A 24838-nucleotide genomic window follows, 5' to 3' on the forward strand; every position below is an offset into this window, starting at 1 on the left:
AAAAAATCAAAAATGTTAGTTTTACTCGAGGCAAGACAATATTGTGGCTCAATGGTGCTTTTAATTTGAAAGAAACGACCAATGTTTTCTTGTGTTAGTGGTTACTAGGCAACAAGAGGCTAGTCAAGCTCTTTGTTAGCAGATCATTTTAGGCTGAACAGCAACAGCAAATACAACGTTGTTTTTTTTAGCATTCAGCATTGTTAAGACATTTGAAGCAGACAAATTCCACAGGTGTTGTTATTGTGCAGAATAATTTGCAAGGTTTGGCAAATTTTGCAGCCTAAAGACAGTGTGAGAGTAGACATCATCATGTCAGATGTGGATGCTGAGGAGGAACACGAGCCATTCACAGAGTGCAAGGTGGAAAAGCAACAAATGCAGGACTGTCCTCGTGAAGACGATGGATGGAAGAGGAGTGATGAAGCTGAAGAGAGTACAGGAGACAGGGGAGAGGATACAGAGACACTAAACATGGCTCAGGCGTCTCAGGTCTACACTGCGACCAGAGATACACTTTTCCCAAATACCACGAGTCACTCAAGAACACAGGCGCTTGTAAGAATATGTCTTCTTTCTCATTAATCCTGGTTCCCTGCACTGAGCAGTCACGAAAGTGTCATGAAAATGTTCTCCACGATAAAAGAAGGTAACCATAATCTTTTCTCTCTCTCTATCCAGTCACTTGAGAGGGTGTTTGGGATGAACTCTGCTCTTTCTGTGTTCAGTCTGCAAGACCACGATCAGCTGGTGGTTTTCTATGCTGGTGCACACATTGGGATCATATATAATCACACATCACAATCCCAGCACTTACTTCAGGTAAGTGATAAACATGCAGGTTATTAATTGTAATTATGTTGGAGCAGCCATTCCCACAAAAGTCTTCTGAGGCCCCACAAAACATTTAAACACAACTCTGATCAACATGCAAGACTGTGGGATCAAATATTGCCATTAATCTTATTCATTTCATCAAGAAGCACCCAGGAAACTAAATAAACTTTACTAAAATCTACACCTGCTCAAGTCTACAATACCTTAAGAACACATTTGCTTCTTTTTCTTGTTGCTTGATGGCCATTTTTTGAACTGATCGGTGTTCACAGAACCACATTTCACTGAAATGTTTCCAGGGTCACTGCAGCCCCATCTCATGCATGTGTGTGAGTGAAGACAGACGCTGGGTTGCGACTGCAGACCAGGGCCCAAAAAGCATGGTGATCATATGGGACTCCTACTCTGGGTATAGCACTTGATTCTCCATTCTTTAAGAGTATCGACCTTTGCTCTTACGGTAACCAAGCGCATGCAAATCGTTACAGCATTCCTGTGCATAAGTTGTTCGAGTGCCACACTGACGCGGGCGTCTTGGCCGTGGCATTCTCAAGAGAGGCTAAATATCTGGTAACACTTGGAGCTGAAGACGTTCAAGTGAGTGGGACAGCAGGACGGGAATGGACACAGTCAAGTAAACACACGAAATGCAAACAATGGAGTGCATGAGACTCACTCTACGACTTTGTTGTTGTAATGCTTTTTTCAAGACTTTGGTACCATTTTGAGTGAAAGCACTAAGCATCGTTATGATTATATCATCTTTTCTTAGGCTTAGGAATGTAGTACAATTTGTATTAAACATGTATAGCATATAAACTGTTAATCTAAGCAGCTTAGATGATTTGACCGTATGAAAGAATAAATGTACTCCCTGATTAACAAAGTATATCTGATTACAGCGTGTGTGTATTTGGGATTGGACAAATGAAACAGAAAGGCCTCTGTGGTTTACTGAACTCAATCCTACACATGGCTTTCAAGTAAGTCTTAAATTAAATGACCACCTAACTCCATAAATAAGATGTTCAGAGGACCAAATATTTAAATGTTGGATGATTTTCTTCTTCTCTTTTTTTTCAGGAGAGCATCATTTTTAATCCAAACGACAGCACTCAGCTGCTCACCAGCAGTGAAAGCCAGGTGTTATTTTTCAGCAGGGTGAGTGCAACTTTTTTCTCATTTGTTAAAATACACAAAACAACTGTTGTCTTTATATTTATTGACTTAATCACATGCTGCATTTCAGGCGCAGGGAAGTCTGCAATATGTTCCCCTGAAACTTCCAAAGGTAAAGACTACTGTCAGAATGCGTTGCATGAGTATTTTGAGATATAATTAAGATCCCCAGTATAATCTCTAATTAAAGGTCCAGTGTGTAACATTGAGGCAGGTTTATTTGCAGAAAATTCACATAATACCCATGACTATGTAATACCCCTGCCTTTTTATGTTTTTATGTAAATAGACTATTAATCCCAATGGATATTTCCAGCATAAATATAGGTTAAGTAAATAAAGAAATAAACATTAATGCATAAACCAAGGTGGAAATGACAAGAGAGTGTGGGGGAGTGGAGAGAAAGTGTTTTCATCCTTTCTGGTATGTGAAGGGTGAAGGTCACTGAGGTTCCTTGAGGCTCTTTGGAAAAGGGGGGAGTAGAGGAGTCCTCTGTTTGTTGCAGAGTCCGTAGACAGAGAAAGGACTTGAGGAAAATCAGTTTTCAGGTTCATCGGGAGCCCTAAAATGCTTTTGAGCTCGAGTTTGTGTAGAGCACAGAGAGACCGGACCTCATGTCTGAAAACAGACGTCCCCTGATCTTTCACAGACTGTCGACATGGTCGGCAAGTTCCACAGTCAGTCTGTGTTTCACTGGAAAGAGCCTCGGGTTGTCAGAGCCACTACAGCAGGTGGCCTTGTTGTGTGGAATGTGATGGAAGACTTCGCTGCAAACCGGTGTCTCCCTCAAGACCGAATCAAGCTCGTTCCACTTCAGAAGGATCCGATCACTGTTCTCACCGTTAGTGACAGGTACTCAGGTCCAGAAATATTTACCGCCAATGGCTTCTTTGATTTATTTATTTATCGGTCTGTAATCTCTTTGTGCCTTTTCATATCACAGCTGTTTCGTAACTGGTGACACTCGAGGGCATATCAAGTTCTATAACGAAGAATTCCTCCTCCTCACGTGGTACAGTAAATTCAACCTGGATCCGATCGTTTCCATTTCCTTCTCCAAAGAGTGCACAGAAGGACATCTGGAGGACTGCACTCTGGAAACCAAACCGTTCATATTCAGGTGCATAGTAAAGTGAAAAAAGGAAACCCCCCTCATAATAATTAATTGAAAAATGGTATACAGTTTGTTTGTTTTCTTTCTTTCCTCTGCAGAAACTTTGTCGTGTCCACAGCCGGGTCTACGGTCGTCCATGTGAATGCACAGAAAGGCGTCTCTCAGATCCTGCTGCGTGAGGACAGTGACCCTCTTCACGCAGTCGCCTGCCACCCCAAACAGCCAGCTGTGGTCATGGGCAGTCATACAGGCGTTTTAAAAGTATGGGATTACAACAAGAACGCAATGATGTGCAAAAGGCTCTTTGAGACAGAGAAGCAGATTCAGTGTGTGACCTATGACCCTCAAGGTGAGCCAGTATGCTGGGATTTGTCTTCTTGTTTCCCTTTCATTCCATTCTCCGATATGAAGCAGCACACTCTGTTTTGTCGCTGAACAGGATTATACCTGGCAGTTGGCTTCGGCAGTGGCTCTGTTCACATACTGAACCCCCGCACTTTGCAGAACGATCCCAAGGAATGTTTCCATTACACCAACGACAGCATCCTTCACATCACTTTCTCGTCCGACTCAAAGTATCTTGCGACTGCGGTGAGAAAAGTCCTTTCTTATGTTTTTACACTGGAGTAACAACATAGTACCATGATGGTGATCATTTTGTAAAAAGGAGGTCATATTATGGTCTGTGTTAAAAGTCATTCATTCAGTACATGTGCAATGTTTTTTCATTCACTCATCATCATACCCATTTAGCACCAGTTGCTGTGTCTCGCCCAGGGGACACATGAGCATGTAGTGGAGCTGCAAGATGACCCACTCAAACACTGATCCACAGCTGACCCATAATGATATTTCTAGCTTGGTAATGGCAATGGTAACAAGGAGATAATATTACAGGGAAACATCAGATAATAGCTGAGTGGTAAGAATATAGGCTACCATCGTCATGAAAATACTTCACAGTTGATACTTGCCATATTAAAAAGTTGAAAATCATCCTTCTTTATGTCCCATACCCATGTAAATATAGATTGCAAATGTATAATATTTTTCTTAGGTTTTATTCTCCTGTTGACTGTTGTAGGACGCTGGAAAAGCAGTGACAGTATTCCGCTTGCAGACAAATGAAGACTCTTTACCTCACTGGACATATCTGGGCAGATACCGCTCCCATTATAAGCCCATCACAGACCTTCTTTTTGGGGTTCACCTGGACAGCACCCAACCCAGATTGTTATCGCTGGGAATGGACCGGCGCCTGGTTAGTCTGCTTTGTAAAAAAAAAAGAAAAAAACTGTAGGACTGTTAATGACTTTGGTGTTTTAAAAAAAAACAAAAAAAAACCTCTCTGTGCTTGTGTGAATAGGTGGAGTACGACTTGGAAAAAAGTGATGTAAACCACCTTGTCGTCTCAAGCTCAGAGCGCATTGAGCAGAGTGCCGTGCCAAAGTGCATGACGTGGTATCCTCCGCTGACGACGGAGCAGTTCATTCTCACTGCCTCAGACCAATATAAGATGAAGCTTTTTAACAGCACGACCAAGATGTGCAGGTCTGCATCTTCTGTCTTCCGTATATTCTGTATCTGTTCTGCAAAGTAATGTCATATGTACAAACACAGAAAGACTCTCCTCGGCCCAACATACGGCTCCCCCATCAAGCAAGTGATGGTTCTTCCCAAATCTGCAGAACCTGAGACAAACTCATATTACCTGGCATATATCACAGATGACACGGTCAGTACTGCAATATTTTAAATCATTTATTATTCTTTTTATCCAGCATGTTTTTAAAATATACATAGACATTTCCTTCTCGTCATATATTTGAGAAGGAGTAGGCAGAAGTATAAACTGATATGTTCCTACTCCATTCCCATGACACACAACTCAACAACAAGTTTATCAACTACTTTATCCCATCACCAAATATTTACACAATACTTTATACAGTGTTCTTCATGTTCTCAGTACAACACAAGAATATTTATGGCTTTAAATACAACCATTTCCATTACCGCCTCGTATTAAACTGCTGATCTTCCTCTTTATATTTATCTAAAATGTGTATTTTCTTGTGTATTTGTTTAATTCATCTGTTTTGTAAAAAGAAAACCTCATGTTTACCACTAAGAGTGTGCGTTCTATTCCTCACAGGTGGGTCTCCAGATGTTGCCTCTAGACGGAAACCCCTACAAGTCCACCGCTTTAATTTGCCATCCAACAGGAGTGTCCGCTTTGGCGTGCTCCTGCGACGGCCGATATGTTTTCACTGCAGGAGGGTCTGATTGCACTGTCCTCTCGTGGGAGATTAGTCTAAAGTGAGCTACAATAGAATCAATGTGAAAATCATTTGAAATGCAATGAAAATCGGATAACGTTTCGTTGTTGTGACTGCAGTGCCCTGGAGACTGCGGCATCGCTGGGAGGAGAGGGCCTGGTACCATTTTACACTGTTTTAGAGGGAGGTGGAGATGGCACTTTCTACAAGGTGACATTTGCTTTGTTCTCTGTGACTCTCTATGAGTGCTCTGATATCTTCCTTGATTACCTAATAAACAACATTTAGTTTGTGCTGTTTTCAGAAATGCACTCAAACCTTGAGATTGTCCAAACCTGCAGAGGTCACTCCAGAGATGATTCTGAGATTGTCCATTTTCGTTTTATGGCAATTAACATTTCTAATGTTGCATTACTACCTTCTTCCTCTCTTTCCTTTGCCTCTACTTTTTCTTACACTTTTCCTAACATAATCTCCAGTTAATGTCCATGTGAGTTTGTGAGAACACAGCAGGAGAGACTCCAGAGGATCCACAGCGAGTGAAAGTTTACCTGCTTCCTGCAAGCTCAAGCCAGGGGTCACCACCTTTGCCTGGATCCTCCAGAGATTCTCCTGCTGATCTCACCCAGAAAATACTATACCACAGGCCAATAGTATTAAATTGCACATTATAATTCAGCAGTCAGTGTGATGGTAGAGCATTGAGTTGATTTGGTACGTCCTGCAGTCAGTCAGATGTATTTTTACATACAGTATGTGCACTATATACAAAGCTAAGGCCTCTGACTTTGATTACTCCTCCAGCTATAAGCATATAAGTCATTTCTTAAAGCCTTTTAAACAAAAGTTCTTACTGTTTCTATTCTTAGGACATTAAGGACTTTTTCTTTTTCTGCCAAATCCGTCATCAAGGCACAGACTCAATGGAGAAGCGTCAAGTATCCACCAAAATCCCCCTGTCAGAGGTTCCTTCTCTAATGAGAGCACTGGCTTACTTCCCGACAGAGCAAGAGGTACGATAGACGTGATAATATGTGTGTAGCTTTACACCTCAGATCTGAAGATTCCTATTTCATTTTCACCAGATAGAAGACTTGCAAAACGAGGTCAAGTTCAGTCAGTACGCTGAAACCGGAAAGTACGTGACCGCCGTTGACCTCGAGGAGTTCATTAAGCTGTATGTCAACCATCGGCCAGCCTTCGGCATCTCCAGGGACGAGCTTGCTCAAGATTTCCACGTCCTTGGTAAACATGACGGCGCAGGACGGCCAGTTCTGCAGAGACACGAGCTGCTGGAACTCCTGCAGGACCGAGGTACACTGCTGCCTCCTCAGTCTTAAGAGTGTTTGTTTGGTTTCAGCTGTGAAAAAAAGCTTCCTCAGTCATTATTTTGATTGATGTCTTTGACAGGAGAACACATGACAGAGGAGGAGGTGGCAGGGTGTTTTGCAACACTTTTAGAAGGTCACAACGAAGAGGAAGAAGAAGGGGAAGAACATACACCCGATGGTATGTAAAATTGAAATAAAAGCATGCTCAAATGTTCACAATACTGCTCAGAAACTGGTTTTGATGTGTGTGTCTGTGTGCGAAGGTGGAGATTTAGAACGTACTTTGGAGTCCGTGATCCCATGTGAGATATCAGTGGAGACATTTACGGGTCATATCCTGGGTTTCCCGTCCACAGCAGATCCCAGTGGCAGTCCGTCCCCTTCAGTGAAGTGATGACAACTGTCTATAAGATGTGTGCCTAATGTTTTCTTTCTGTAACATTCTCCAATACATATGTATTGTAGGTATTTTTTATGTAAAAAAAAACAAGATTAAGTTAGATAGATGCACAGCTTTGTGATACACTACATGTAATGTTTGTATGATCTAATAAAATTAAAATAAGCACCTTGTTTGTTTCATTCTTCAGTCTCACCATTAGATGTAACTCATTCCTGCACACTGATCTAAGGTCAGTGAATGATCAGTTGGGACACTTGCTCAACTGAGTGACTGCATATCTGTTCTAAAAGTTATAATTGAGCAGTTGAACTGAATTGACAAACCTACTGAGTTGCCCCTGAAATAATCATAAAACAGACAGGCATTTGTTTACCCGATAGTTTGTGTGTGCAATCACTGTCACAGAGACACAACAGTTGTAAGACACCAGAAAGGATGCATTTTCCTCAGATCCAGTGGTGTGTGTTTTGTGTGAAAAACACTTTAGATACAGGATGAACAACAGGACGCTGAATTGTTTTGGATATGGAATAATGCAGTTTCTCTGCAGTTTCTCTGTATTCTCTGTTTTTTTTTTCAGTGTTGCCATTCAACAAGTTTTGTTGTTGAAACCATAGACATGGGTATGACAGCATATTGCATTCTCCTGATTTATATATAGAAAAGCTTGTTTTTCCTGAAATGAGGATTAGGGCAACATGTGATTTTTTTGGGGGGGGGGAAACACAATTAAAAAATAAATAAATCAAAGAATCATCATTAAAAAAAAGTCAGAATTCCGTCTGTTATTACGTATTACAACAATAAAGTTTTCCTAAATAATTTCTATCATTGTTTAGTGGGAGGCTTTGTGTTTTGGGGGGCGGGGCTCTGACTCTGACCAATCACAGACGCCTCTACACAGGAACTTCCTCCTTCGGACCACAGACTGAGGAACAGTCAGCTGGTAGCTGCGACTGTGAACTACGTCAACAACATGTTCACTTCAACTACGAAATATCAACGGCCGACTTTAAAATGAGTGGACTAGGGTGGGACTCCACGAAGCTGGCAGACTGTATGTAACGAATCGGCCGCGGCGGATTCCAAACCCCATGAACGGGAGGGCTTTATTGTCCTAGCTCGTTGGCTAACGTTAGCTATTTGTCTGGCGAGTGAGTTAACGATATGACAACTACGGAGATGTTATCACGGCAAAAGTACCGTCGCCCGCCGCCGAGCTTCAGGCAGGACGATGACTCGGACTCGGAGGAGACTCACCTGGGACTGAGGAGGCTGGACGGGCGGACGCCTCAGATCATCCACAGTGGACACTTCATGGTGTCCACGCCGCACTGCGAGCACCCGCCGAAGAAAGGCTACGACTTTGACACGGTCAACAAGCAGACCTGTCAGACGTATCATTTCGGCAAAGCGAGCATGTCACAGTTCTCCATCGACGCTTCGCTCACCAAACTCTTCGAGTGCATGACTCTGGCCTACAGGTGAGCGATCACACACACACACACACACACACACATATCCAGCTGGACCCTCAGGAAACAACATTCATATCCACTGGAGCTTTTCACCCTCTGAGCTGTCCACACATCAGTGAAAGTCCCACAAGGGACACAATATACAGTCACGAGTCTTCTCTGCATGTTACTTCCTGTTTGACCACTGACAATAAATTCAGAGTCACGTGGATCAAGAATAATTCAGAAATCCCAGCACTGTGGAAAAATTCTATATATAACAAAACAGCATAATGGTGAAATGTCATTGGCTCCAAATGCTCTCCATATGATAAGAATGTCAAATCTAATCATGTTGATCATGTTTACAGTCAAGATGCAAAAAATGTTCCGTCTTTCCAATTTTGAATCATATCCCAATTGCAATATCGATCAAAAATAATCCTAATGTAATTTTTTTTGGACCGTAAGCCATGTATCATACATGTAAATACTTACTAAATAATCATAATAACAAAGCTTCTTTCAAAAACGACAGAGGGGACATGGAAGGAAATGTGATTGACCTTTGTGATTTAGATCAGTGTACTTCCACTTTAGTTTGACACATGGAAACTGAAAGCAAACGCAATTTCTTTTGGCCTGAAATATGAAGACAAGATATCAGTGCTTGACACTAAACACAGTGAAAGACAACGATCTAAAAAGACAAGGACTATTGATCTTTGTCGTATTATTTCCTTGTTGAATTACCTCTACATAAACTTCTCTTGACTCCAGGAACAGAGTTGCAAGTTACTTCACATTAAAACTAATATTAGTATGTTAAATTAACAACATAATGCAGCCTATAGAAGAGATACAAAAATCATCTGCATAATCTTAAATCAAAGTGGAAGTGAAGAGAGTTTTATGACATGACATACAGCGTTGCTTCACTGTTGATGCAGAGCCAGTTGCTCAGAGGATTCCCCTCCTGAGTGCACAAATGGTATCAACTTGGACTCACTGGAATGACTAATAATAGACCAGGAAAGCACCACTACTGTTACTGTTGTGCTGGTGTCATTTATCCTAAAAGGAGAAGTGGCTGTTTTTTTCAATACAGTAGGCACGGGAGCAGTTTCTCTTCCCTCGTACCTACTTATTTAAAACTGGCTGTTTGAGTCTACACAGAAAGTAAGCGTGCAATACAGGGGGAAATCATGGACAAGCAGAATACAGGAAGGACAGAACAGGAAGCGTGGAAAGAGGGAAGCTGTGACCCTAAACCTTTTGGATTCATACCAGCAGTATTCTTTTTAAGAGATCGACTTTATGGTGTTTCACAACGTTATGAAGCAGCTGTTCATTGTTGCCCGATTGACCTTCCTGTTGTTTATATTCACTGATACGGAAACTGACTGTCCAGCAAAGTCCCTGTGCTGTTATCATTCATTTCACATTGTGTCTCACAGAGTATTCAAGTTCACACTGATGAATTCTCCTCATGTGCTGTTCTGTTGTTCATGGTGTAATGTTTTTTTTTTTCTTACAGCACTTAACATCCTTCATGTTGCAAGACTGCCTTCTTCTTTAATTTAGAGATTGTAAATACTGTGTGATTACTGTGGTGTGTACTCGTCACTCACCGACCTGCATAACTGCATGGTTGTCTAGATTCTCTGGATGCTTTGCCTTTCATCCAAGAGGCTTGTTCAGTTCATAAATTTTGTGGTGGAACCCAGGAATGTAACCTCTGTGAAATGTGGGCAGCGCTCCAAACCTGTACATTAGAGAAATGCAATAACCCTTAAATGGAGCACATGGACTCCAATTCCACAGATCAGGACTCGGCTCAGAGAGGACAGATGGTTTGAAAGTGAACTAACAGGAAAAGAAGCCATTTATGTCAAAACTAAGAAACATCTCCACATAGAGGAAGCAGTCTGTAATGCCATACATCTCCTATGTTACAATGCTGTTCTTTCATCTCATCTTAGGAGACCAATGGCATGCCATATGACCATCATTAATGACCTGGAGATCTACAGCTACTGTAGTTTAGTTTGCCATTACGAGATAGCCGTCACTTCTGTGTACACTCTTAGAAATAAGGGTTCCAAAAGGGTCCTTCTACAAGGGCTGAGGTTCTACCTGGAACCATTTGCTTCTTAAAAACCCTTTCCCGAACAAAGGGTTTTTCAAGGGTTCTTAGTAACACTGAGGGTTCCAGTAAGAACCATTTTGATCCAGAGAACCCTTAATAAATAAAGGGTTTTAAAAGGGTTCTTGGTGGAACAAGGGGGTTCTCCTTTGAGGACAAGCCGAAGAACCTTACATGGTTCTACTTAGCACTTTTATTTCTAAGAGTGTAGAAAACCACAAGCACTTTTGTGGACCTCATTCAGGTCATTGGTCTGATTGGTTGTTGGTTTATCCAATTGTGTAAGGTAGCATTTTGCTCTACATCAGTCTGTCATACCTCCTGGGAGTTCACTTCACCATTTCCAGACCCATACTTATTCTCAAATGAGAGAATAGAGGCCTGTTCTCCCGAGAGTCTGAGGTGGGAAAAGGTCTCACCTTTGTTACCTGAAATGTTCCTTCTCTCCATGTGCTTTCATTGTGAATTTTTCCTTGCCTTTTTCCAGTGGGAAGTTGGTTTCTCCCAAATGGAAGAACTTCAAAGGTCTGAAGCTGCTTTGGAGAGACAAGATCCGCCTAAACAATGCCATTTGGAGAGCTTGGTATATGCAGTGTAAGAGTTCAGCAAAGTAACTTTTATGTCATATACACAGAATATACAGTAGATTCATTGTATTGGTTTATAAAACAGTGTGACGCTACTGTAGATTCAGCGTGCATGAAGACATGGGGCTGCTATGGTTGTAGTTTGCACACTTGATGCAACAGGGATTGATCGATGTTTTCTTCTATCCGCAGATGTGGAGAAGAGGAAGAACCCCGTCTGTCACTTTGTGACTCCCCTCGATGGAAGTACAGACTTGGATGTCCATCGTCCTCCTGAGGTAAAGATGGGGGGAAAAAATGACGTGTTAGACGTTTCGTATACCACTTCACATCTTTCTTTTTGCCCATCCTTCCTTCCTTTGCAGGGCCTTGTCTCAGAGGGGAAATACTGGAAAAGAAGAATTGAAATTGTAATAAGAGAATATCACAAATGGAGAACATACTTCAAGAAAAGGGTATAAAGCCCCTTACTGTTCAGTTGTTATAATGATTTATGATAAATAAATATGCATCTAATGTGACTCTGTTTTATAGTTGCATAAGCACAAGGATGACGACCTCTCAAGCTTGCTTAAGGTATGCAAAACGACGTCATGCTCACTCAGTTAAAAAGGCTAGTGTCCACGTGCACATTAAGATTGGCATCTGTTTAGCCAGCTGTTGATACTAATGTAATTAACCCATGCTAACCCAGTCACATGCACATTTTTGAAGCACCTTTGACTGTTTAACTGCTTACAACTAATTGACTTTGTAACTAACGGGTACAATCTGTGTGTGTGTGTGTGATTCTTGTCTGTGTGTGAATATATGTGTCTTTGCATATCTATCTTTTTTTGTTTGTTTGTTTGTTGGTTGCATTTTTAAAAAAATTCTCAAAGGGAAAAGAGGAGCAGATGTCGCTGTTCGGGGAAGTCTCTCCAGACATGCTCCGTGTCCCCTTTTGTCAGGATGAAGAGACCGTCGCGCGGCGCGCTCCTTGGAAGCACGCGGAGACGCCGGCGCCCATGGAGCTGGAAAGCCTCTTCGACATGGACGTCCTGATGTCGGAGATTTCAGATACGCTGTTCTCGACGTTGGCCTCGCACCAGCCGATCGCGTGGCCCAATCCGAGGGAGATTGGTGAGAAAATCATCTGCTGTCTATTTCTATCATTATCTATTATCTATCTATTCCTGATCTGTTACTGCCCTGATAACAGCTGCACAGTACACAGTTTGGAAACGCTTTATTTTAAGACCCTTGTTAATTTCCTTATAATAAACTGTAACTGGACACGATTAAGCCACTTATAAGACAATATTAAGACTAAACAGAAAGAAGATGTGTATCTATATAAAAGTGTTAATAAGTGGTTTATCTGGCTGTCAAAATGCTGACTTCTCTTCTACCTGCTCTTCCACCCTCTGTGTTTGTATCTCAGCTCATGCAGGGAACGCAGACATGATCCAACCAGGACTGATTCCCCTACAGCCCAATCTGGACTTCATGGACTCGTTCGATCCACTGCAAGGTATCGATAGACGCTGCTCATAGCTGCGGCAGTCCTTCACGCACACTAATAGTGCACACCTGACAACAAGCAATCAAAAAGCGCACATCTTCTAGTTCTAGTAACTTTGCTGCAGCAGTTTGCTAATCCTAACACAGAAAGTAGTGTGATTTTTTTTTTTACTTACCTCCAGCTAACATAGAGACTCTTGTTCCAGACTTATTTCACAGCCTCCGTCAGCCCGTCTTCCCCTCTGTTTCCCCCACTGCAACATCTACCCCTCTATCCAGCAGCAGTTCTCAGTCACAGGTAAACACCGAGCCATGGCACGGTCCCTGACACACAACCGACACCACCACTACCACCACGATGAGAGTGTGTGATTGTCAACTTAATACAATCAACACACCACACTTTCTGCCGCCACCATTCTGTCTTAATGTAGTTAAACCAAAATCTATAATATGACTAAACTTGATTTATAGATCACCTCTCTTTGTAGATGGCTGAGTCTCTGGAGAATCACATAACATAACATGTACTGAAACCCCATGTAGAATTCTCTGTAATGCTTTTAAATTATAATTATTATGTAAGTATTGGTGAAAGAATCGTATCATGTTTTCCGTTGGTACCTTGAGTGCAGATTTACCGTAGGTCTTCATCTGATATTGGTGTTTAAGATATTAATTTGGCCAATAGCTGATACTCTTTTGCACCTTTAGACACACTATGTTAGAATATGTATACGTTTAGCCATTAAAATGTATGAATTTAATGACTGTTTATTTAATTAATAGATTTTCTTCAGGGTACATAGACACAGATCAACAGCTGTGTCTGTATCAGTGAATGGCATCCTATTTACAGATGACAGTCAACAATATTAAATACTATACTGTGATTATTTATATAAGTCTTGTTTTGGCAACATCTTAATAGCTTGTTCATCCCAGGTTGTTAACAAAGTTAGATGGTTTTGAATTTCATTATTCAATTCACTAGAAGCCAATGTAGGTCGCTATAAGGCTCTTAAATCCTCTTTGGTTACTAGTTAAGCTTAAGGTTTAGTGGTGTTTTTACACAATAGATCATGTAATGACACATTTTTACAGCGCTACGTCTCGTTAAACATTAAACCCAGTGGTGTCTTACATTCTCTGGCTTCTGCTTTCTTTCAAAAAAGACAAGCTCCGTCTGCAGCAGCAACGACGGTACTGCGTTGCTTATATATATGTACACTGATGATCGTTATTAATCACTTACTGATGTTGTACTTTACTTCAAAAACTGATGATTGATACTTTTATTAGTTTCTGAAAGTTGTGAATAGAACACTGGGATTTGTATACTTGAAAATATCTTGTATATATCAATGTATATATACAGTACATAAAATGTGTGTGTTTTGCATGTGCATTTGTTTGGTATATTTAAGTGTTTTACTCCCTCTTTCCTTTTTATTATCCTTTTAATTATCCCTTACCAGGCCCAGTTAATGTCATCCATGCAGCTCAGCACCAACCACATCCCCCCTCCCGGCCTCCTGCCCCTCCCCTCTCCCATGGTCAGTCAAGCAGGTGGTGATGGAAGCGGCGATGCTCGTACCTATGCTCAAAACTACATGCCACTATTTCCTGGTCAGGTTGTGCCTGGCGATCAAACAGTTTCTTCTGTCTCTCGACAATTATCACATGATCACCTGGTGCAGGGTCGGGATCTGGCCTCAGCTGCGACACTGGTGCCTCCACCTTTGGACGCCACCTCTGGGCTGGATGAGACCGTAGCATCCTCGGTGATTACACACACCACCTCCTCTGTTGTTACGCCCAGCAGCGCAAGCACCACCGTCTGCCACGGGTCAGAGTACGCTTCCATATCCACGCAGCATCCGCCATCCCAACTCCAGCCGCTGGCTCCATTACCCGCCACTCCTGCACAGCAACCTCAGTCTTTTGCCCTACCTCGCCCCTTTCAGCCATCCAGTGCCAACAAATCCCGCACTGTGCAAAGGATCGCTCCTGCCAACACCCTCCCCGCTTCCCACCTCATCTTCACAGGTCTGTTGTTGCCCATCTCAAGATGGAGATATCAATTCTGCATTTTGAGATATTGTGCATTTTCTGGCCATAGAGCTCCAGTCATCATCCGACTCATTCAGCTCCTTTTTTTACACTGCTATGATGACAGGAAAAGATTAGACTATTAGATTATTAATCAATTACTAAATTAATCATCAACTATTTTGATAATCGGTTTGAAGCTTTTTTATTATTAAAACAAGATTTTTGATTGTTTTAGCTTCTTAAATGTGAATATTTCCTTTGTTTCTTTGCTCCACATAACAAAGAAATCATTAAAACTGAATCATTTTGGTTTGTGGACAAAATGAGACGTTCGAGAACATCTTCATTTTCAGGTTTGACAAACACTGATCAACGCTTTTTTTTAACATTTTCTGACATTTTATGGACCAGACGATTAATCGAGAAAAGAATTGACAGATTAATCCATTATGAAAACTAGTAAAGCACTCGGAGACCACAGACCTCCGCCAAGGCAGCTCAGCCCCCACAAAATAGCGAGAAAAATAGTCATAGCATCTATGGATCATGCCCAAATTGTAAAAATGTTATCCAAGTCCTTCCGTGACTTTTCGAGTTATGTTGCTAACAGACAGACAAATAAACAAACTCCGGCGAAAACATAATATCTCCTGGCGGAGGTCAATAATCTAATACTTTTTTCAATTACTCCTTTATGCATATTCATGTCTGAATGGGCACAAAGCTAACACTGTACTGTTTCTCTGCCATTGTTCATCCTAAGCGCCGTTCCCAGGTTCTGCCAAGGCTTTAATTGTTACGCCGACGCCTCTGAAACCAGATGTCGTTCCTAACACTGGAATAGTCATTGCTTCGTCTCATCTGGGAAGGGTATGTTGACTTTTTAGCTCTCATTCTTTTGCCACTGTGATTCTATAAATATTAAGTATTAAAATAACTTTAAACCTGGGATGGAAGTAAAAAAAAAAAGAATGTTTAATATTGTTGTAGTTCTTTGTGTCATCTTTCACTTTTCATTTTATGAATCTCAGGCTACAGGTTTTCACGTTGTATCCCAGACGCAGACCTCTCCGCAACCGATTGTCCCCAAACAAAAGTCCTATTCTTCCAGCCGCAAAAACCAGAAAGCCTCCTCCAGTGCTGGTGAGCGTTCACTCCACCCCCTAAAAGCACATCATCCCTCCATCAAAGCCACTACATCTTACATTGTGTTTTTGTGTGTTTTCAGATCACACTCAGCCAGGACCTGGTCCAGGGACGTCGTGTGTGTTAGATCAAATTCCCAGTCCTCAGTCACTCATCAGCAGCAGCAGTAACGGCAACAGCAACAGCAGCATATCTGCGATAAAGAACGAACAAAATCAGGTTTCTTTACTTTTCTTTTTTTTTTTTGCTTTTGTAATGGCTCTAATTTGTAAACAGTATTATTTAAATATTAATTTACCACATTGTGGGAAATATTCTTAGGGCATGTAGGTGGAAATAATAGTAGAATACCCGCCTGTCTTATAGAATATATGTCTTTTACTAATTTGTCTGGCCACCAACGGACAGAAAACGCAGATACGCTAAATACCATTGTTCGATAATTAGGACTCAACCCCTAACAGTAACATCCCCACAAACTACAAAAGCTAGCTGTACAATAGCAGCATCAATCGGGTAATTGAGGCCAAATACAATCAGTAGATTAGATTAAATACAGAACTTTACCCTTTAAATAAAACATATTCCTCTTATAACATATTTTTCCCTGTGTTACAGAGCCGGAGGACAACGCATATATCTGCTGAGCAAAAGAGACGATCGAACATAAACATCGGCTTTAAAACCCTCTGCAGTCTGGTTCCCACGCTGAAGTCTCAGTCAAATGTAAACCAGTGTTTTTCCTCTTCAAACATCCTCCAGAGTTCCATTCAGGACATCACTGCTTTTGTGCTCAACTAAACGTTTTGATGCGTTTCAGATCAGCAACGCGGTCACTCTGCAGAAGACGGTGGACCACATCGGGAAGCTCCAGCAGGAGCGGCAGCAGATGCAGGAGGAGGTCAGGAGGCTGCGGGAGGAGATCGAGGAGCTCAACGCCTCCATTAAGTACGCCAACAAAACATCATTTACTTTTTCGCACTCCCAGTGTTAAACGTATGACCCTCACTTGTTTTATGTCCCGTGTCACAGTTTTTGTCAGGAACAGCTGCCTGCGACAGGAGTGCCCGTCAAGCGGAATCACCTGAGCCACATGCAAGAGAAGTTTAATGAATACGTGAAGAGCCGAACTCTTCAGAACTGGAAGTTCTGGATCGTATCCTTCAGTGAAAGAGCTCTCACGCTGTTTTTTTGCTGCCCGTTTATAACGGATGTATTAGTAGTGTAGTCTATGAAAAATATTTCTTGCTAGGGTTTCAATAACTATTGCAAATTGCACTACCGTTCAAAAGTTTGGGGTCGCCTATACAATTTTTTTGTAATGTAATAATTCTAAAGCAACTGTCCACAAAATCCTCCTAATATGTCAAATGTTCATATAACATACTGGACTCACCAACAGCAACAGTACAGCCAAAATATTTGCATTAAAATAAATATTTTGCAAACTGCAAATCATGTTTTGGCATGCGGCGCCGCCTACCGCCGTCTACCAATCATTACAGTCAGTAGAGTCTCAGCTGCCGAGCAACCACGGGTTGCCAGTTACGTCAGAAAACGAAACCTAAAAGACCTCGGTATTTTGAATTTGAGTGTAGTTTCCCAACATTTTTGTGGTTTCTGGCTACACACTGAGAAACTAAGACAACGAATCGAGCTCCAGTCACTGGTGATTCAGCAGCAATGTTTTTTTGGGGGGTTTTTTCAGGGCCTCTGACAGAAGTGTCAGGTGTTTTGAGGAGATATTTCACAGACTGCAAAAATAAAGTTGCACAGTCAGATGACAATGATGTCTGTAGCCCTCGTAAAAGTGTAAGAAAATTTGGAGCGATACTTTGCGACACAAACTGACCTGCTTAGGAAGTATCAGTTGCAATTTTTCAAGGTGTAGCCTCCTGTTTTTTTTTCAAACTACATTGTTCAAAGGGAAGGGTGAGGTGAGGGATATTCTAGCTGCCACATGCAACCAATAAATGTTGCCAAATTTTGCACCCTGTGAACGTGAAGTATTCAACTGTCGAGAAAATGTTCTATTTTCGCAGGAAGCGCAAACCAGTGAACTGAGCATGAGATGAATTGAATTGGTCTCAGTCCGCAGTCTTAACTGATCCTTGACGAACACTCGTTCCAGTTCAGCATCATTGTCAAGCCTCTGTTTGAGTCTTTCAACGGGATGGTGTCGACGACGAGCAGAGCCGAGCTGTATCAGACCACGCTGGAATGGCTCGATCGTCACTGTTCGCTTCCTGTGCTCAGACCGAGTAAGTACACGACACCACACTCGCGCACACACACACACCAGAGTGTGCCATGTAGGCCACCTCATTTACAACTGCATGGCCTCAGTGGAAAGGATCAGCCGTTGTGGGTTATTTGCAGCCCACGTGTGGTGTGAGATCGAAGTCACTTTCACACCTGATTACACTTTCCGTTAGTGTGTGTCTCCCGTTTCCTCCCCCACAAGGAGAAAAGTAATATGCACTTGTGTCTGACACATGGTGGAAGGGTGAAAAAGTCAGGTAACATCAAAAAGATTTTTTTATCAACCACCAAAAGTTATTGGTTTATATCTTTCAGTATCAGACAGCAGCTATTTTTTTTTAGCTATTTCTTATCTCAAGGATAGTGAGTGTGGTGTTTACAGAGTAAATATAGCCTTTAACACAAAGAACCTCCATAATGAAGCTAAATATTTAAATATATGTATTGAAAAATAGGATTTAATGGCTTAAAAAAAAAGAGGATATGTTATCAATAAATATCATTACTAGGTCCAAAAGTATGGATTATACAGGGAAATAAAGCTTTATTTCAAAAACAAAAACACAGAAAATGGTTATGGCATTATTGCAGGAATACGCCGTGTCCTGCGTCTTCCTTCAAGTTTCCACTTGACACGAACATTCCGACAAACCGACAATCCACGACCTCCCTAATACCACAAATATGACTGTAGAAAAGAAAAATTCCCGTTTCACCTTCGACGCCCTGCTCTGCTGGATGTATGAATAAGCCACTTATGTCGTCAGTGACCGAAACGGTTTCGCCTTTTCAGCTCGTTACGGTTTCGACAAAGTGACCTAATAATCCGTTGTCGCAGGATTATGCAAGAACAGTTTTTCCGTAAGGATATAACTGCTGTTTGTGACTGTACTTTTTAATTGAGCTACCGCACCACAAGCAACCTGGAAAGCGTAGAATTAAAGATATAGTATGTAACATTTCGGCATTAAAGTATGACAAGATTAGAAATAGTGATTTTCATTCAAAATAATAAACTTTGCTTTGGTCAGAGCACCAGCAAAACTGTTTTCAGCTGTGCTAACATCATTGCACAAGGGTTTTCAAGGGTATTCTAATCATCCAATAGCCTTCTAACGCGATTAGCGCACACAGTGTACCATTAGAACACTGGAAATGCGCCTCTATACACCTATGTACATATTCCATTAAAAAAACAGACGTTTGCAGCTAGAATAGTCGTTTACCACATTAACAATGTACAGCATTGGTTCTCAAAGTGCGGCCCGCGAGCCAATGGCGGCCCGCAGAGACATTTCTGGCCTCCCGCAATGGATTACAGTTGATAGTTTTAATCCAGAAGATACTTAGCTTGTTAAATGTTTATTGGACATTACTGGATACAGACCAATAAGTGTAAACTGTACAACTGCAATCTGGTCATTAAAATTATTACAAATGGGATTTCTTTCTTTCTTTCGTTTCCCTTTTTTTTTTTTTTCTTTGGCGGCCCTCAGTCCAATGTGGGTTCCTAAATTGGCCCTCAGGTATCAAAACTTTGAGAACCCCTGATGTATAGAGTGTATTTCTGATTCATTTAATGTTATATTCATTGAAAAAAAATAGTGCTTTTCCTTCAAAAATAAGGACATTTCTTTCTTGTATCTTTAAAGAAAGATGCCACAAAGAGAGTTGGCTTAGAGACAAATGCTGTGTTTTATCGTCAGGTTACAGTCATTAAATGTGTGACTTACTGTTTTTCAGTGGTGCTGAGCACTCTTCGCCAGCTGAGCACAACAACGTCCATTCTCAGCGATCCATCGCTGCTGCCAGAAGAAGCCATGCAGGCTGTGACACACGGAGATGTGTAGTCGGTGAGGTGACCTGAAGTCCACCGGAAACCTGTTTTTTTTTTTTTTTTTTTTTTTATCAGCTGGCACATCACTGCTTCACCTTAAAGTCTTCCACAGGCCCACACCGCTCATACATTTGTCATCTTGAGACAATCAGTTGTGCCTTTGACGTCACTTTTATAATTTTATATTTAAAAGACAGCAGCTACTGTTTTTCGGTGAAGGTCTTCTGAATACTTTGTGGGTGGATGGTACACGTGGTTTGCCTTTTGAACATTAGTGTGTTTTTTGAATTCGACGTTTGACTTTTACAGTGTGTTAAAGCGTCGTTGTATTAAAAAGGGAAATATTGAGCTGTTCTCAGATGTATAGTAAGTGTTATAATATGGGGTTGTTGTTGTTGTTTTTTGTTGTTGTTTTTAAGGAACAGTTGGTAGCATAGTTTGAGTTTGTTTCCCAGAAAAGCTTCACAAAATAATGCAGATCACCTGAAACCTAGCACAGTACGGTAAATACTGAATCAATGAGAGCTTAATTGTCGTCTCTCATTTGCTCAGGTGATTGTTGTCTCGCCAGATAACGGTAATGGACGTCTGGTGGGTTTTTTACGCCCATGCTTCGCTTGTTCTGCCCGTTTCAGGTGATTTTAAACTGCAGATCACGGAGGGAGAGCAGTCACTTTTGAGTACATGGGTTTTTCACAGCATAGTGGAGCAATACTACAGCCCTCATAGGGAGCATACGTGATATATATATAGCAGTACAGACTATAAATATACTATTTTCACATGTACAGTGTTACGAGAGCTTAACTGAATGCACAGTAGCTGTAGCTGTCGTCTTTTTTGTTGTTGTCGATCACTCAGGGTCACTGGTTTTCGTCCCCGTTCAGACCTGGCATTAACGTCCGTCCTTAGCGCTTTTTTTTGCTTTTTATGTACGATACGGATACGATATCAGCCCTATATGGTTATTTTACATCTTTTAAGCTATGGAGCTGTTAAGAACACATTTTTTTACTGATGTTTTTACCACCTACAGCCATTTCAAGCTGCGTCACAAATTGTAGGTAATTAGATGACAATATGATTTGGCTTAAATGCTGCTGTGGAGTTATATTTACATTTTTACAGTCTGTTTAGAGTGAAGCATATACAGTATATATAATTTATGCATTTTTATCTTCCATATCCGATGAATCCAATACTGGTAATAAGTGTCATACTGGTTCACCCTGATGCTAATACGTTGTGGCTGTTGTGTGAGTATATCACAGTACATGATTTTGCATCTAGGACACATTTTCAAATGTAACTAAACCCCCTAAGACTTTTTTTCCCAGGTGTAAAACAGTGTATCTGGGTATATCGTAGTGTTAGTTATTCATTGATCCAGGTGCAAATCATTACAGTTTACTATAAAGTATTGAGATGATACATGTTGTGATTTAAAATAAATAGTCCAGACTTAGTCTTAGTCGTCTCAGGCTCCTCCCCCTTTTTTTTTTGAAACGCCATCGCTGTCCTGTTTCTTTCTCCGCCACTTCAACCTCTCATTGAGCACATCACACCTCACGCCCCCTGCAAATCTCCCCGCTCTCCCTCACTCAGCTCTCAGCCCACTTCGTTGGCGTTTAAAAAAAAAAAAACAGGAGTTGGTTGGGCGGAGTTAGCCTCAGGAGAGGGGGGTTCAGTTCAGTTTTCATGTCAGGTGTGAACAATCGTACTTATACCGCTTATACCTACAGTACGTGCACAGAGGACATTATGTTAATGCCAGGTCTGAACAGGTCCTTCCATTCAGCTATCAACAAATCCAGAGTCAGGGTTTTTCCCACATTTCATGTCGGGGTACTGGTCACCACACTACCAGACACAAGAGTAAAGGTTGAAACGTTGCCATAGCAAAGCATTGTTTACTCTCATCTGCTGTGTTACTGACGACGTATTCGACAAAGCACGACAAAGGGTTAAAAACAATAATGCAGAGCATGATCCGCCTGGATGTGAAAGTGCCTTGTGGTTGTGGTTTTCTAATTTGACGAATGAGAAGTTTGATGTTTCTGCGTTCTTTTATTGTGGAGACCAGCGTCTTGTACCAACAGTGCACACTAAATGTTTCCTGCTCATTTGACCTGATATATTTATACTACTGTCAGAAAATAAAATGCACCTCTGAATGCAGCTATGATGTTTGAAAAGTGATATTGCTTTTGATCATTATTCACTGTGCTGTATGACAAAAGCCCCGATGTTCCACTGCAGCTGGGCAGGTGTGTGGGTTTGTTTGTTTGTTTGTTTTTTTAAAATCATCTGACGATTTTGAAATCTTACCTGGTTGGATTTCTTTTCTTCTTTTTTTGCTGTTGCTGTGAGGGGTTTTTGTACTGGATGGTTTACAGACAGTATGTTATTGCTAATTGGGTTTTTCCCCCAGGTTTCTTAATATTTGTGAGTCAAAGTGAGTGGAAATATTTTCTTATGTGTCCCCTCCCTCATAGATCCTGAACAACTTTTCAGAATGCCTTTAAAAAAAAAAAAAAACTGAGTCACAATAAAAGCGACAAAGAATATGAAATACTTGACTCCTTGTTGTTTTTTATTATTATTTTACATTTTTTTAAATATAAATATCACTTTGTTTTTAATAAATATTACTTAAATAAAAAGCACATGTTAGGATTTATAAAATAAATAAATAGATAAATAGGAAGACAAAACTCAAATCATTCAAAACTCATTGCTGACCGACTGGCTCAGGTGCTGCAGCAGACACTTGATGTACAAATATTTGTCCAACTGCTGCTCAAAGCTGGGGAAGGTGCAGTTGTGAGCCGGTGCGTGGACGCTCGCCGGCTGCATCACAATCTTAATTTTCTGGCTGATATTCAGCAGGGGATCCTTCAGCCCCTGGATCAGCTCCACCAACTTTTTCGGGCAGTGTGAAAACATGGAGATGGGCTCAGTGATGTTCATGGAGGCGCAGGAGACGTCGGGGAACTGCGCCGTGTTCTGCACGACAGAGGTGAGACATTTCAGTTTCATTCAGGTGTCACTAACGCATTCACTTGAAAAACAACAACAAAAACTCCTGTTTTTCTGAGTAATTAATTTTCGGTTTGTTTTTTTGATAATTTTTATTTTCTGTTTTTATGACTAATATTTTTTTTTCCTGTTTTTCTGAATATTTTTTTTCTGTTTCTCGGAGTAATTTTTTTTTCTGTTTTTCAGAGTAATATTTTTTTTCCGATTTTTCCCCGTAAGGATATAACTGCTGTTTGTGACTGTACTTTTTAATTGAGCGACCGCACCACAAGCAACCTGGAAAGCGTAGAATTAAAGATATAGTATGTAACATTTCGGATTTTCCGAAAAAAGTTTTTTTAAGTGAATGCAATACGCTTCCATACACCTCAATCACTCAGCTACAAGAGTAGAGAAACACTAACGCGGGTCATTCTCCATCCTAAATAGTTGACTCTCTTTGTGGTCATACAGTACATTTAAACAGGATTCAATTCTACCACAAACCTGTCGCACAACATATCAAGTGTCTGACCCTGCTGTTCGTTTGAATTCATCAGAAATGTTGGAAAATAAGCAAGCGCATGGAACACATTCAAAAACTATAATCCCATCCGTGTCTAAACTTGATTTTCAATCACCGGCTGTTATTCTATATCTCTTATAATTTTTGTGGTTGCACTTCAAACATTCCTCGGTAGTGAACACCAATAACTCTTGCTCTGACTGTAAACACAACATTTTCATGCACTTCTCCCCAAAAAAGTGCTTTTGTTAATGATTAATTCAACGTATACACGTCAATAAAAATGCTTGCATTCCTCCGTCCTGTTTTTTGTTTTGTTTTCTTAGTTTAAGGAAGTATCAGTGGACTTACAAGAGGTTGCAGAGCTTTCTGTATGGCCTCCTGGATCGAACTTTTATTCATGTCCCCAAGGTCCCTTCGAACAGGTCCACCAGCAGCTTGTGCAATGAGCAGGAAGACGAGGACTGTATCAATGACATTAAAGTGATCACAGGAGATTAGATATACATACAAACACACAAACAGACACACAGACAGCAATGACCTGCAGCCCCCCCTCCCCTCCACAGAGTGTCATGCATCTCTGTCTGCAGAAGTTCAAGTTGCAGTGACTCTGTCTTACCAGCACTGGGAACATCCATGTCAGCAGAAGGTTCTCTGATGTGTGACTTATTCTGATCCACCTTTCAGCCACTACTCTTTTATTAGCATTTGTTAGAGATAAAGATCTGCGTTAACCAAAGTGTGACTAAAGGCTGCGTCACTCTGCCGTGATGATTTAATCCATTATGAAATGTTGGCCCAACGTGAAATTTAGTTGTAACTATATTAGTAATAATATGTGGGTGGGTTCGTATCTGTTTCCTAGTTGCATAAGTAACTGGCAAACTCTGACCTCATCAGGATCCTCAGTCCCCCAGAAACTCATTTCTGAGCAAGTGGTTAAGTTTCGACCCTAAGAATTGAATTGTGGGCACAAACGTCTTAGCGCCACCATGAGATTTGTTCTTTTAAAATAACAGATTTTTTAGAGCCTTTTAACATGAACCTGTGCAGCTGCTTGTATAAATGACATTGTAGTACTGTAAACATGCCATTACTGATTCAGAACTGTCTTGTCTAAACGTATAACGTGATATAAATGTTTGGTAACGCTT

General features: G+C 41.1%; 2 protein-coding genes across 4 annotated transcripts; both read left to right on the top strand.

Annotated features, from left to right (window-relative positions):
* Nucleotides 1-312: 312 nt before the first annotated feature.
* Nucleotides 313-7135, top strand: cfap251 (cilia and flagella associated protein 251; the record flags this gene model as incomplete). The annotated part of the gene is made up of 20 exons (XM_083905142.1): nt 313-558; nt 682-822; nt 1137-1246; nt 1326-1434; nt 1740-1820; nt 1921-1998; nt 2087-2128; nt 2667-2869; nt 2961-3137; nt 3230-3480; nt 3571-3722; nt 4216-4392; nt 4498-4682; nt 4752-4866; nt 5287-5450; nt 5530-5620; nt 6280-6423; nt 6496-6724; nt 6821-6919; nt 6990-7135. 20 exons carry the CDS (start codon nt 313-315, stop codon nt 7133-7135), a joined length of 2940 nt encoding a protein of 979 aa, XP_083761268.1.
* Nucleotides 7136-8128: 993 nt separating this feature from the next.
* Nucleotides 8129-22686, top strand: mlxip (MLX interacting protein). Of its 3 annotated transcripts, none has more exons than XM_083905394.1 (17): nt 8129-8628; nt 11235-11341; nt 11527-11789; nt 11869-11910; nt 12285-12456; nt 12758-12847; nt 13044-13135; nt 14316-14393; nt 14538-14886; nt 15656-15762; nt 15924-16035; nt 16121-16257; nt 16657-16764; nt 16859-16986; nt 17071-17194; nt 18170-18299; nt 20044-22686. In XM_083905394.1, exons 1-17 carry the CDS (start codon nt 8312-8314, stop codon nt 20148-20150), a joined length of 2463 nt encoding a protein of 820 aa, XP_083761520.1. In that variant the 5' UTR covers nt 8129-8311; the 3' UTR covers nt 20151-22686. The 3 variants fall into 3 exon arrangements, with proteins under 3 accessions (XP_083761520.1, XP_083761519.1, XP_083761518.1); XM_083905393.1 differs by having other exon boundaries at nt 11527-11612; nt 11700-11789; nt 14316-14886; XM_083905392.1 differs by having other exon boundaries at nt 14316-14886.
* Nucleotides 22687-24838: the final 2152 nt, after the last annotated feature.

This window comes from Microchirus variegatus, assembly GCF_963457635.1.
Source record: "Microchirus variegatus genome assembly, chromosome: 18".
NCBI classification, from domain to species: domain Eukaryota; kingdom Metazoa; phylum Chordata; class Actinopteri; order Pleuronectiformes; family Soleidae; genus Microchirus; species Microchirus variegatus.